Below are 16,115 nucleotides of genomic sequence, written 5' to 3' on the forward strand. Positions count from 1 at the left end.
TATCATCCTCAGTTCCTTCCATACTTGCCTCCTACAAACCTTTTCCACCTAGTAAGCAGAATATTATTCTTAAAACACAATTCTTCTCCTGCTACATACTTTCTGAAAAAGTCCTCAGTGTCTACCCACTGATCTTAAAAACAAAGGGCAATCATTTAGCATTACCCACAAGATTCTTGGTCTGATCCTGCGTATACCTGCCCCAGCCTCATTTTGTGCCAGCCATCCCCTTGTGCACATCTTTCTGGTCCTTGAATAATCAATCTCCTCTTCACTTCCCCTCCTCCTGTTCCCTCTCGCTAGAACACACTGGGCCTAGTTAACCTCCCCTGGTACTTTACATCTCAGTTCGAAGATCTGCTTCTCCTGCAAAACTTCTCTGATCCTTCCTCCTCTACGCCAGAATCCTGCAGAATCCCCTGGCAAATGCTTTCATGGCACTCTACATTCTTCCCCCTAGCACTTTTCTAAATTTGCAATTTTATAGAACTGTTTGCTGTCCATTTTCCTTAGACTGTACATTCTAGGAGGGCAGAATCTAGCACCAGGTCTTCTGGCATGTAGTAGGTACTCAGGAAATATTTATTGAATGGATGTGTGAATGAATATCTGAATGAATTAGTGAATTGGACTGTGTGGGAAACTTAACAAACTAAGTAATTCATACCTGCTTAAAGGGGCAGATATAAAAAGTCACTGCAGATCACAGGCTCGGTACTGCCAGGAAGTGATGTAAGCCTAAAGTTGCTGGAGCTTTCTGTGTTTTAACTGAACTCAACAATGACCTTGATCTAATGTAAAATCTCTCAACTTTCAAATGTTAGTCACTAATTCCAGTTTATTTGAAAATAGTATGCAGTCCAAGGAAAACACTGTGTGAACAGAATTCAACCCAGGAACTACTTGTTTTAATTCTTGGTATACTCAGCTTCAAAGAAGGTAAAATTTCACATCACAGTTTCTCTGTTTAGCATGTAGACCCAAGACATTTTTTTCTAATGTTGCTATTAATGTGTGAGTTTAACTTACATTTATTTATAATCAATTAATGGTCTACCCTAGCTTTCACTTAATCATAATAAATCAAGATATTTTAAAAGAACGATTAGGCAGAAGACAAGATCTACGGAGTAGCCAAACATTCCTACTAAAAATATGAATTTGTAAACATTGGCTCATCTCGCCTTTTTAATGATTACTTACAGAAAATGCGTTAATTAAAATGAGTAGTGTTGTTTTCTTAATGGCAAATGATTTTTTCATGAACATAAACCTTTGCTTGAAGACAACTTGCAGCGAGAGAAAAATGTGTTTCTGTGGAAATTCATCATTCGTTTCAACCCCTGTTTCTATTTTCACCAGTCAGTATACATTTGCTTTAAAGTGCTACATAGTACAAGCACTGAAGACAAGAAATGGAAGGGAAATTGGGGGATGAACACACCATGGAACAAATAAAGCTACCATGGGAACTCTCTGAACAGTATATAGCATACTTTCAGAAACATCGTGCAGATTTTTTAATGCCCTCCTGAAAAGGGGTAGATTTGGGCTCTTTACTCAATCCAGTGAATGTTCTGTTGGGAATGAGAATACCCTCACCACACCAAATCACAATTTTCTGAAGAGAGGTGCAGAACTTAGGCCCTTTTTTTTTTTGTATTTTCGAGAGCTGTATATTATTTCCCCCCATTCTGCCACTGCTTAGAATGAAGAAACGTATTTCAACTGCTGATGTCAAATGCTGTCTACATCAAATGTCTTTCATCCAGGGTTAGGTGTCCTGGAGCCTTTCAAGCTCCTCCCCTTGGAAAGACTGCATGGCTTGTCACCTGTGATATTTTCCACATGAAGCGGTATGTGGTATAACAAGGTCATAGATCCCGAGGCATATGTTTTTTAACCATCTTGCTAATACAGACTCTAAACATGAAGCTGCATAGTAATTAGGTCACCACTGAGTTGAAGACATCCAGACTGTGCTGCAGGTCACACCGAGGAATTATTTACAAGCCCTCATTCCGTTCTCCCAAATAGGAAGTTTCACCGTGAAGCTGAAAGTGAACTGCCTTTTCAAACTTGGAAGCAAATTTTGAATGGTAAAATATTTTTTCCTTTCATATGGAATGTCATTACAAAGAAGACTTTTATAAACAGACTTGATTTCATAGTGTCCTGGTCAAGCTTCACATACATAAGAGTTCATGTATTTTTTTTGAAGTAATTGTCTATAGCTTTCTAGATGTTTTCATTTCAAGACATACATAGAATATATGTACAAGATTTCAGAGGCTACTTATGGTCTAAAGCCTCCCAACCAGAAGCCCTGAAATTTGTAGGGATTAATATCCCTGCACACTTTTAAAGTATTCAGGGCACACTAGTTGGGAAATTCTGACTAGGAGCACCTACCTCTATGAACATTGTGTTTATAGATCAATTTCACATAACAAAGAGCAATAATGAAAATGTTTAAATTATTTCCAATAAGCATCTTTTCTATTAGCTTACCAAACATAACCTGCTATATTAAAAGATTATTCTAATTATGATCCCCAACACTGATATTTTCTATGTGAGTAGAAATCTTTTTAAATGTAAATATATCTATTTCATGTTGAGTATAACAGTTTCAGGGACACCTTCAAGAAGTAAATTACAATCCTAAACCATTTAGTGTTTGTCACTTGATGTAGATTCCCACTTGGTAAGTGGACAGGTTTTCTCTTTTTAAATAAACAAGTTTATTATATTTTGAGTAAGGTAAATAATAAGTGCTTGTGAATCAGTATTTTTAAATTGTACCGTGATAATCCATAGAGTATTCACTGAAGATGGGTGAGTAAGGTGAGAAGAAAAAAGAATTCCTAGCATAAAAGTTCCTTATTGACTCTATTATTCACATTTCAATGTTAGGGAAAGCCCCAGATTGGTTTGTTTGACTCTTTACCTGAATCTTCTACCACCAGTTGTTCGAGGAGGCAAACCCATGGGAAACCATAAAACCTTCAGGAATTTCAACTGCCGTGTCTCATTTAAAAATATGTTTATTTCCATATAAAAAAACATATAGTAGTGTATTTCATCTACTAATAAAGAGACAAATTAATACCAGTAACTACAGTAAGTGAACGTAAGAGTGAAGTATCATCTGTCTTTTCTTACCTTTAAACCAATTACTCTGATGAGAAAAATCAAACACAAGAAATAAAATAATTTAACCAGAGTTAATTACTGACCAAGTTGATGTGGTAGGCTACAGTATTGTCTCACATCTGCTAAAAGACATTAATAGTTGCCATGTCCTCCTCAGTAAATTACAAAATTGTCTCAAAATCAGTACTTTTTAGTAGCTAATTGCATTTTCTCAAGATGTTGCTCCTTATGTTTACTTCCTCTCCATTGTCTTCATGGTGACAGATGGGATTCAATGCCATTCCCCTGACTCTCCATCTCTGGAAGCTTCATTTCCTTTAACATCAGTGCCCTGGGCTGTTGTTTCTCCCCATTGCCCTTCCCCCTTTCCACTTAGGAACGCATTATCTCATGAAGTATGTAGGCTTTGTTGCATCCTCAGTAGATAGAGTTTCTATGGTCTATTGCCCTTCTTTGTAATCACCAATCCATCTCCTTTTTCTCTTTCCTATTTGCTCTGTGTCCTCCTATTCCATAGGAAGATATTGGCATTAATATTAGCCATGGATCATAGGGCTTGAGATCCTCCCTGTATCTTGAAGCTTTTGGTAATTGCATATAAAATACCATTTGAATAGTAAAGATGTAGACATGCTGCTTTCAAAGTTGATTCCATACTTCTGCAAGTACAAGGAAGCTGAAAATAAAAAGAGTCTCACAATTGTGCACTATATAAGGACAGTAACAGTAATATTATAATGTTAATACTGGGGAATACATATCCTCAATTTTTCAGCTGAAATTTGTGAGAAAATATGAATACAAAAGCAGTCATATGCCACCTTCTTTTTCAGCGTTTTCTGTATTAAGAGGTGAATGTGGGATAAGTGTTAGGTGCCAGAAACTATAGCTTCTAGAAGCCAGAGAGGAGAAACTGGAAAATCAGAAAAGTTATTCAGTAGTTTGTGCCTGACAATCATGATTAACTTCCCAAGTAAATTCATCAGAGAGTAACCTGAAACCCTGAGCCTAGGTTACCTCATATTTTGGTTATAGAGATATCATCAGTATTTCATATGCATTAATTTTTATGCAAATTATGACTTTCTACTTATTCAAATTGGTAATATTGGTCTGAGTATTTTATCAGAGAATTGATTCTGAAACATTCTCTCAGCATTCCACCTAACCCATCTGCTCTTATTTGTACCTGGATACTAATATACAAACCAAATAAGCCGAATATCTTCCATTCACCCATCCAGATCCCCTGTGTACCTTTTTTTTTTTTTTTTTTTAACCTGGGTTTCTGTCCCAAGAGGCTGCCATGAGCTTCCTTGTCCTTTGGCTTCCTTTTAATTTCAACCATTGGGAACCCTGAGAGGAGACTGGAGGGGGAAAAGGAAGAGAGGTCTGGATATTTATTCTTCCTTCCTCTGAGGTTACCTTGTCCTGCATTTTCTCTAAACTGCTCTCAGAGTACACTTCTCTGCATGATTCTCACCTTCCAGGTGGTAATGGTAACTGTTCTCTCTGACGTTGTGGGCATGGGTATGGTGAGAGCTGAGCTACCACTAACACTTTATTCTGCAATATCATTTTTGTAAATAGTTTTCTGTAGTTTTGTGTAGTTTCTGTAAAATAAAACCTCCTCTAATTATCTTAATTTGAATATGCTCTCTGTTTTCTGTCAGAACTTATCGATATACCAACTCATCAACTGTAGACTTCTGCTCATTACTGGGTGTTGTATATGGTTTATATTCAATATTATTAAATATGGTCATCTTAGCAATATAGATTTTGTAAAAGATAAGCATAGTTTTGCCACTTTGAGAACCATTAAATAATAAACCAGCCATATTTTCATCAAGACTAAACTGCGAGGTAAGCAAAAGCTTGAATGAATTTGAGAACAAAAAATAAGACTTGCAAAAAGTTTATAATTGGCTCCTAACATTGGCAAATATTACTAGGCAAAGTCTGGGTTTAGATCTCCATAAAGAAGACTAGTTTTTCTTGTTATAAGGTATCATAGTGAAATTACTTTAACCACGACAGAAAAGAAATTTAAAGCAAGGGAAGTGGGCACTCGAATGCGATCTTAGAAGAATCATAAATCTCACTCAAATTTGGCCAGTGTGCAGTTGAACAATAGGGTTTTAAATTTTTTTCTGAATGATAACTTCTGCTTTTGGAAAGATGAAATAGATGTACTTTCCCTGATCCTTCCCAATAAATAAAGCTACAAATTCCGGACATTATAGGTTAAACAAATACAGGGAGACCCTGAAAGATGGAGAAAAAAAGGAAAACCAGCTAGGAACCTTGTAACCCAGGAATGACATGGTGATGTGTTCCAGAGTTTTCTTTTTGGCCTCAGGGAAGAACAGCATAGATAACACAAAATGGAATTCTAAAAAATGTTCAAGTAATCCATAGGAATATAGGAAAAAGAAAATAAAGAAATGAAAAAGAGGAAAGACCCAGGAAACAAAACATGGCAGACTTAAGCCATAATACTCTAAGTACACAAATTTGAAGACAGAGATTAGCAGGATGGATTAAAAGAGATGACCAACTTATATTCTGTCTACTAGAAACTCATTTCAATTATTATGATATAGGTAGGTTGAAAGTAAAAGGAAGAATAGAGATTTACCAAGCAAACATTAATCATACCATAAACGAATTATCTCAAAATGGATCTAGATTATAGAGATACAATTATAAAACTCTTATAAGACAACTTAGGAGTAAAGTTTTGTGACCTAGGCAATAGTTTCTTAAGTATGATACCAAAAACAAAAACAACAAAAGAAAAAATAGATAAACTGAATTTCATCAAAATTGAAACTTTTTTGCTACAAAGGATACCATCAAGAAAGTGAAAAGGCAGTCCACAGAATGGAAGAAATATTTGCAAATCATGTTTGTGATAAGGGACTTTGTATAAAGCACTCTTACAACTCAATAATCCAATTACAAAAATGGGCAAAGGAGTTGAATAAACATTTCTGTAAACAAGATATGCCATTGGCCAATAAACACATGGAAAGATATTGAACACGATTAGTCATCAGAAAAATGCAAGTCAAATCCACATTGAGATACCGTGTCATACTCACTAAGCTAAATCAAAGACAGACAATAACAAGTGTTAGTGAGGATGTGGAAAATGGGAATTCTCATGCATGACTGGTGAGATTGTAAAATGGTAAGGCCACTTTGGAAAACAGTTTGACAGTTCCTCAAAATGGTAAACATAGAGTTACTATATAACCCAGCAGTTCCAAACCTAGGCATATACCTAAGAGAAAGAAAACATATGTCTACATGAAACCTTGTACATTAATGTTCATAGCAGTATTATTCATAATAGCCCAAAGTGGCAAACAACCAAAATGTTCAACAATTGATGAATAGATAAAGTGTATATCCATATGAAATATTATTCAGCCAAAATAAAAGAATGAAGTACTGATGCATGCTACAACATGGAGGAACTTTGTAAGCCTTATGCTAAGTGAAGGAAGTCAGTTACAAAAGGCCACCTATTGTATGATTCCATTTATATGAAAAGTCTGGAGTAGGCAAATCCATAGAGACAGAAAGTAGGTTAGTGTTGCCAGGGGCTGAATGTAGGAAGGAATGGTTATGAGGCTTCCTTTTGGTGATGAAAATGTAGTAAAATTAGATAGTGGTGATGGTTATACCACTCTGTAATCATGCTAAAAACCACTGAATTGTATACTTTAAAAGAGTGAATTTTATGGTATCTGAATTATATACCAGTAAAGCTGTTACTTATAAAGTTAAAAAAAAAGAAAACAAAACAAAGTGGGTGTGGTTATACAATGTCAGATAAAGTAGACTTTGGACCAAAGAAAATTACCAGGGACAGAGAGGGACAATACATATGATGAAATTGTCAATCCACCAAGTAGTATAGCTATCCTAAATGTGTATGCATCAAATAACCAAAATATGTGAAGTAAAAACTGATAGAACTGAAAAGAGAAATAGACAAAACCACAATTATAATTGAAGACTTCAACATTCCTCTCTCAACAATTGATAGAACAACGATCCAGAAAATCAACAAGGATATATCATCAACACCATTAACCAACAGGTTCTAATCAAAACATATAGAGCACTCACACTCCTCCCAACTACAGCAAAATACACATTCTGTTCAAGCATTCATAGAACACATACTAACATAGACCATAACTGGGCCATAAACCAAACCTCAACAAATTTTAAAGAATTGAAATTGTACAGATTGTGCTCTCAAGCTGGAAATGAAAAACAGAAAGAGCACAGGAAACTCTCCAAACACTTGGAAACTAAACAGTGCACTTCTAAATAACCCATAGGTTTAGAAAAGATGAAAAGCCTCATAATCTAATTAAGAAACTAGAAAAATAAGATCAAATTAAATCCAAAGCAAGTACAAGGAAGGAAATAATAAATATAAGCATAGAAGTTAATAAAATTCAAATACTTGCACATGTTTTTGCACATGTGTTTGCATGTGTGTGCATGTATGTGGGTGTGCAGAGGTGTGTACATGTATTTGTGCATGTGTGTGTGGGTGTGTGTGCACATACGTTTGTATGCATATATTGTTACATGAGGCTCTAGTATTTCACTTTTCCTCTCTTGACAGCTGCTGAAAATCTTTGGTCAGTTTTTCTAATCTTCTCCTTTACGTGTCTATCATTCTTGTCTCACCCTGCGGTGTGCTAGGGTAGGATTCCTGTTATTCCTCATTTAAAGGAATGAGCTCCCTAACATTTAAAGGAAGGTGCCGGGCTTCTCCTTCTGACTGCATGATCCTGTAGCTTTCTATCTCACCTTCATAAATCTTTTTATCTGCTCTGCTTGAGCTGCAGGCACAGGATGACTTTCAAACCACTTTCCCTTGGAGAGACAAGCTGATTAAGTCCAAGTTGTAAAAATCTTTCTGATTCTAGAAACATAGGCTTGGTGATACCCTCCTCCCATTTGCTATAAAAGACTAGAATCTTGCATTATTATTCTGTTACTCCCTCCAGAACATTGGTTATGGCAAAATGTGTTCACATGCACATTTGGACCCACAAGTTCACAGGCTCATGTGCCTGCATAACCGTGTCAAAGCCAGGCAAGTGCCAGCAGGTGAACCATAGAAGCCATATCAGTGCCTCTGTGCCCAGTTGTACTCCACTGCATCTGGGCGGTCAGAATCCCTTCAAGGTAGGGTGGGCAGTGTTTTTTGAGGGGATGATCCCTTCTACCTGATGAGGTCAGAATCTCCCCCACTGCCTTACTCTTGACTGGAGAGTGATATATTTGACTGGATGAATTATATTTGACAGTTCCTGTCCCTGGTTTACAGGAAAGAACATTCCATCCACTTACATTGTAGCCATTTTTGTAAAAATTGCCATTAAATTATACCTAATTGCAGAAAAGACTACTCATAACCATTGGTGTTAGACACATTTACTCAAAATCAATCATTTTCTATTTAAAATTTACATGAAGGGGGACCTTCAAGATGACAGAGGAGTAAGACGTGGAGACCACCTTCCTCCCCACAAACACATCAAAAATACATCTACATGTGGAACAACTCCTACAGAACACCTACTGAAGGCTGGCAGAAGACCTCAGACTTCCCAAAAGGTAAGAAACTCCCCACGTACCTGGGTAGGGCAACAGAAAAAAGGAAAAAGAGAGACAAAAGTATAGGGATGGGACACGCACCTCTGGGAGGGAGCTGTGAAGGAGGAAAAGTTTCCACACACTAGAAGCCCCTTCACTGGCAGAGACGGGGCATGGCGGTGGGGGGGAGTTTCGGAGCCACGGAGGAGAGCGCAGCAACAGGGGTGCAAAGGGCAAAGCGGGGAGATTCCCACACAGAGAATCGGTGCCAACCAGCACTCACCAGCCTGAGAGGCTTATCTGCTCACCCGCCGGGGAGGGCGGGAGCTGGGAGCTGAGGCTCGGGCTTCGGAGTTCAGACCCCAGCGAGAGGACTGGGGTTGGCTGCATGAACACAGCCTGAAGGGGGCTAGTGCGACACAGCTAGCCAGGAAGGAGTCTGGGAAAAAATCTGGTACTGCCTAAGAGACAAGAGACCATTGTTTCGGGGTGCGTGAGGAGAGGGGATTCAGAGCACTGCCTAAACGAGCTCCAGAGATGGGCGCGAGCGCGGACCCCAGAGACGAGCATGAGAAGCTAAGGCTGCTGCTGCAGCCACCAAGAAGCCTCTGTGCAAGCACAGGTCACTATCCATGCTTCCCCTCCCGGGAGCCTGTGCAGCCCGCCACTGCCAGGGTCCCGTGATCCAGGGACAACTTCCCTGGGAAAACACACGGCATGCCTCAGGCTGTGGCAAGGTCACGCCGGCCTCTGCCGCCAGAGGCTTGACCCGAATTCCATACCCCTCCCTCCCCCACCCCCGGCCTGAGTGAGCCAGAGCCCCCTAATCAGCTGCTGCTTTAACCCCATCCTGTCTGAGTGAAGAACAGACACCCTCAGGCGACATACACGCAGAGGCAGGGCCAAATCCGAAGCTGAACCCTGGGAACTGTGCGAACAAAGAAGAGAAAGGGAAATTTCTCCCAGCAGCCTCAGGAGCAGCAGATTAAATCTCCACAATCAACTTGATGTACACTGCATCTGTGGAATTCCTGAATAGACAACAAATCATCCCAAAATTGAGGCAGTGGACTTTAGGAGCAACTGTAGACTTGGGGTTTGCTTTCTGCATCTAATTTGTTTCTGGTTTTATGTTTATCTTAGTTTAGTATTTAGAGCTTATTATCATTGGCAGATTTGTTTATTGATTTGGTTGCACTCTTCCTTTTTTTTAATATATATATATATATATATATATATATATATATATATGTTTTTTCCTTTTTCTCCTTTTGTGAGTGTGTATGTGTATGCTTCTTTCTGTGATTTTCTCTGTATAGCTTTGCTTCTACCATTTGTCCTAGGGTGCTGTCTGTTTTTTGTTTTGTTTTGTTTTAGTATAGCTTTTAGTGCTTGTTATCATTGCTGGATTTGTTTTTTGGTTTGGTTAGTCTCTTCTTTCTTTCTTTTTTATTATTTTTGAAAAAATTTTAATAATTTTTTTATTTTTCACTTTAATAACTTTATTTAATTTATTTCTTCTTCTTCTTTTTTTGTTTCTTTTTTTTCCTCTCTCTTCTTCTGTGCCGTGTGGCAGACAGGGTCTTGGTGCTCCAGCCAGGTGTCAGGCCTGAGCCTCTGAGGTGGGACAGCCGAGTTCAGGATATTGGTCCACCAGAGACCTCCCAGCCCCACATAATATCAAATGGCAAAAGCTCTCCCAGATTTCTCCATCTCAACGGTAAGACCCAGCTCCACTCAATGACCAGCAACCTACAGTGCTGGACACCCTATGCCAAACAACTAGCAAGACAGGAACACAACCCCACCTATTAGCAGAGAAGCTGCCTAAAATCATAATAAGATCACAGACACCCCAAAACACACCACCGAACACGGCCCTGCCCACCAGAAAGACAAGATCCAGCATCATTAACTAGAACACAGGCACCAGTCCCCTCCACCAGGAAGCCTACAAAACCCACTGGGGACAGACACCAAAAACAACGGAAACTACGAACCTGCAGCCTGTGAAAAGGAAACCCCAGATACAGTAAGTTAAGCAAAATGAGAAGACAGAAAAACACACAGCAGATGAAGGAGCAAGGTAAAAATCCGACTGACCAAACAAATATAGAGAAAATAGGCAGTCTACTGGAAAAAGAATTCAGAGTATTAAATAATAAAGATGATCCACAATCTTGGAAATAGAATGCAGAAAATATAAGAAACGTTCAACAGGGAGCTAGAAGAACTAAAGAGCAAACAAACAATGACGACCAATACAATAAATGAAATTTAAAATTCTCTAGAAGGAATCAATAGCAGAGTAACTGAGGCAGAAGAACGGATAAGTGACCTGGAAGATAAAAGAGTGGAAATAACTACTGCAGAGCAGAATAAAGAAAAAAGAATGAAAAGAATTGAGGGCAGTCTCAGAGACCTCTGGGACAACATTAAATACACCAACATTCGAATTATAGGGGTCCCAGAAGAAGAAGAGAAAAAGAAAGGATCTGAGAAAATATTTGAAGAGATTATAGTTGAAAACTTCCCTAATATGGGAAAGGAAATAGTTAATCAAGTCCAGGAAGCACAGAGAGTCCCATGCAGGATAAATCCAAGGAGAAGCATGCCAAGACATATATTAATCAAGCTATCAAAAATTAAATACAGAGAAAAAATATTAAAAAGCATCAAGGGAAAAGCAATCAAATAACATACAAGGCAATCCCCATAAGGTTAACAGCTGATCTTTCAGCAGAAACTCTGCAAGCCAGAAGGGAGTGGCAGGACATATTTAAAGTGATGAAAGGGAAAAACCTACAACCAAGATTACTCTACTCAAGAATCTCATTCAGACTCGATGGAGAAATTACAACCTTTCTAGACAAGCAAAAGCTAAGAGAATTCAGCACCACCAAACCAGCTGCACAACATATACTAAAGGAACTTCTCTAGGCAGAAAACACAACAGAAGGAAAAGACCTACAATAACAAACCCAAAACAATTAAGAAAATGGTAATAGGAACATACATATTGATAACTACCTTAAATGTAAATGGATTAAATGCTCCAACCAAAAGACACAGACTGGCTGAATGGATACAAAAACAAGACCCATATATATGCTGTCTACAAGAGACCCACTTCAGACCCAGGGACACATACAGACTGAAAGTGAGGAGATGGAAAAAGATATTCAATGTAAATGGGAATCAGAAGAAAGCTGCAGTAGCAATTCTCATATCAGACAAAATAGACTTTAAAATAAAGACTATTACAAGAGAAAAAGAAGAACACTACCTAATGATTAAGGTCTCAATCCAAGAAGAGGATATAACAATTGTAAATATTTATGCACCCAACATAGGAGCACCTCAATACGTAAGGCAAATGCTAACAGACATAAAAGGGGAAATCAACAGTAACACAATCATAGTAGGGGACTTTAACACCCCACTTCACCAATGGACAGATCATCCAGATTGAAAATAAATAAGGAAACACAAACTTTAAATGATACATTAAACAAGATGGACTTCATTGTTAGGTATTTATAGGACATTCCATCCAAAAACAACAGGATACACTTTCTTCTCAAGTGCTCATGGAACATTCTCCAGGATAGATCATATCTTGGGTCACATATCAAGCCTTAGTAAATTTAAGAAAATTGAAATCATATCAAGTATCTTTTCTGACCAGAACGCTATGAGACTAGATATCAATTACAGGAAAAAAAACTGTAAAAAATACAAACACATGGAGGCTAAACAATACACTACTAAATAACCAAGATATCACTGAAGAAGTCAAACAAGAAATCAAAAAATACCTGGAAACAAATGACACTGAAAACATGACGACACAAAACCTATGGGTTGCAGCAAAAGCAGTTCTAAGAGGGAAGTTTATAGCAATACAGTCCTACCTCAGGAAATAAGAAAAGTCTCAAATAAACAACCTAACCTTACACTGAAAGTGTTCATAAAAGAAAAAAAGAACCCAAAAGTTAGCAGAAGGAAAGAAATCATAAAGATCAGGTCAGAAATAAATGAAAAAGAAATGAAGGAAACAATAGCAAAGATCAATAAAACTAAAACCTGGTTCTTTGGGAAGATAAACAAAATTCATACACCATTAGCCAGACTCATCAAGAAGAACAGGGAAAACACTCAAATCAATAGAAGTAGAAATGAAAAAGGAGAAGTAACAACTGATACTGCAGAAATACAAAGGATCATGAGAGATTACTACAAGGAACTATATGCCAATAAAATGGACAACCTCCAAGAAATAGACAAATTCTTAGAAAAGCACCACCTTCCAAGACTGAACTAGGAAGAAACAGAAAATATAGTCAGACCAATCACAAGCACTGAAATTGAAACTGTGATTAAAAATCTTCCAAGAAACAGAAGCCCAGGACCAGATGGCTTTACAGGCTAACGCTATCAAACATTTAGAGAAGAGCTAACATCTGTCCTTCTCAAATTCTTCCAAAATATAGCAAAGGGAGGAACACTCCCAAACTCATTCTATGAGGCCACCAACACCCTGATACCAAAAACAAAGATGTCACAAAGAAAGAAAACTACAGGCCAATATCACTGATGAACATAGATGCAAAAATCCTCAACAAAATACTAGCAAACAGAATCATACAGCATATTAAAAGGATCATACACCATGATCAAATGGGATTTATCCCAGGAATGCAAGGATTCTTCAATATATGCCAGTCAATCAGTATGTACACCATATTAACAAACTGAAGGAGAAAAAACATATGATCATAACAAAAGATGCAGAAAAAAGCTTTTGACAAAAGTCAACACCCATTTATGATAAAAATGCTCCAGAAATTAGGCATAGAGGAAACTTACCTCAACATAATAAAGGCCATATATGACAGACCCACAGCCAACATCTCGTCCTCAATGGTGAAAAACTGAAACCATTTCCACTAAGATCAGGAAGAAGACAAGGTTGCTCACTCTCACCACTATTATTCAACATAGTTTTGGAAGTTTTAGCCACAGCAATCAGAGAAGAAGAAGAAATAAAATGAATCCAAGTCAGAAAAGAAGAAGTAAAACTGTCACTGTTTTCTGATGACATGATACTATACATAGAGAATCCTAAAGATGCTACCAGAAAACTACTACAGCTAATCAATGCATTTGGTAAAGTAGCAGGATACAAAATTAACGCATAGAAATCTCTTGCAATCCTATACACTAATGATTAAAAATCCAAAAGAGAAATTAAGGAAACACTCCCATTTACCACTGCAACAAAAAGAATAAAATACCTAGGAATAAACCTACCTAAGGAGACAAAAGACCTGTATGCAGAAAACTATAAGACACTGATGAAAGAAATTAAAGATGATACAAACAGATGGAGAGATATACCATGTTCTTGGATTGGAAGAATCAACATTGTGAAAATGACTGTATTACCCAAAGCAATCTACAGATTCAGTGCAATCCCTATTGAACTACCAATGGCATTTTTCACAGAGCTAGAAAAAAAAATTTCACAATTTGTATGGAAACACAAAAGACCCCGAATAGCCAAAGCAATCTTGAGAAAGAAAAACGGAGCTGGAGGAATCAGGCTCCCAGTCTTCAGACTATACTACAAAGCTACAGTAATCAAGACAGTATGGTACTGGCACAAAAACAGAAATATAGATCAATGGAACAGGATAGAAAGCCCAGAAATAAACCCACGCACATATGGTCAACTTATCTTTGATAAAGAAGGCAAGAATATTCAATGGAGAAAAGACAGCCTCTTCAATAAGTGGTGCTGGGAAAACTGGACAGCTACATGTGAAAGAATGAAATTAGAACACTCCCTAACACCATACACAAAAATAAGCTCAAAATGGATTAAAGACCTAAATGTAAGGCCAGAAACTATCAAACTCTTAGAGGAAAACATAGGCAGAACACTCTATGACATAAATCACAGCAAGATCCTTTTTGACCCACCTCCTAGAGAAGTGGAAATAAAAACAAAAATTAACAAATGGGATCTAATGAAACTTAAAAGCTTTTGCACAGCAAAGGAAACCATACACAAGACCAAAAGACAATGATCAGATTGGGAGAAAATATTTGCAAACAAAGCAACTGACAAGGGATTAATCTCCAAAATATACAAGCAGCTCATGCAGCTCAATATCAAAAAAACAAAAAACCCAATCCAAAAACGGGTAGAAGACGTAAATAGACATTTCTTCAAAGAAGATATACAGATTGCCAACAAACACAAGAAAGAATGCTCAACATCACTAATCATTAGAGACATGCAAATCAAAACTACAATGAGGAATCACCTCATACCTGTCAGAATGGCCATCATCAAAAAATCTACAAACAATAAATGCTGGAGAGGGTGTGGAGAAAAGGGAACCCTCTTGCACTGTTGGTGGGAATGTAAATTGATATAGCCACCATGGAGAACAGTACGGAGGTTCCTTAAAAAACTAAAAATAGAACTACCATATGACCCACAATCCCACTACTGGGCATATACCCTGAGAAAACCATAATTCAAAAAGAGTCATGTGGGCCTCCCTGGTGGCGCAGTGGTTGAGAGTCCGCCTGCCGATGCAGGGGATACGGGTTCGTGCCCCGGTCCGGGAGGATCCCATGTGCCGCGGAGCGGCTGGGCCCGTGAGCCATGGCCGCTGGGCCTGCGCGTCCGGAGCCTGTGCTCCGCAACGGGAGAGGCCACAACAGTGAGAGGCCCGCGTACGGAAAAAAAAAAAAAAAAAAAGAGTCATGTACCACAATGTTCATTGCAGCACTATTTACAATAACCAGGACATGGAAGCAACCTATGTGTCCATCAACAGATTAATGGATAAAGAAGATGTGGCACATATATACAATGAAATATTAGTCAGCCATGAAAAGAAACGAAATTGAGTTATTTGTAGTAAGGGGGATGGACCTAGAAACTGTCATACAGAGTGAAGTAAGTCAGAAAGAGAAAAACAAATACCATATGCTAACACATATATATGGAATGTAAAAAAATGGTTCTGAAGAACGAAGGGGCAGGACAGGAATAAAGATGCAGACATAGAGAATGGACTTGAGGACACAGGGAGGGGGAAGGGTAAGCTGGGACGAAGTGAGAGAGTGGCATGGACATATATACACAACTAAATGTAAATAGATAGCTAGTGGGAAGCAGCCACATAGCACAGGGAGATCAGCTAGGTGCTCTGTGACCACCTAGAGGGGTGAGATAGGGAGGGTGGGAGGGAGACACAGGAGGAAGGAGATATGGGGATATATGTATATGTATAGCTGATTCACTT

General features: G+C 38.2%; 1 protein-coding gene across 1 annotated transcript in view; it reads left to right on the top strand.

Annotated features, from left to right (window-relative positions):
* SUCLG2 (succinate-CoA ligase GDP-forming subunit beta) overlaps positions 1-8,783 on the top strand; it is a 306,029-nt gene extending 297,246 nt beyond the window's left edge. The window contains exon 11 of the mRNA XM_082638974.1: positions 8,671-8,783. Coding sequence (XP_082495100.1) covers positions 8,671-8,687 — 17 coding nt within the window. The 3' untranslated portion in view covers positions 8,688-8,783. The remainder of the gene's footprint in view (positions 1-8,670) is intronic.
* Positions 8,784-16,115: the final 7,332 nt, after the last annotated feature.

Source organism: Mesoplodon mirus (assembly GCF_964341445.2).
Source record: "Mesoplodon mirus genome assembly, chromosome: 12".
Lineage (NCBI taxonomy): Eukaryota > Metazoa > Chordata > Mammalia > Artiodactyla > Ziphiidae > Mesoplodon > Mesoplodon mirus.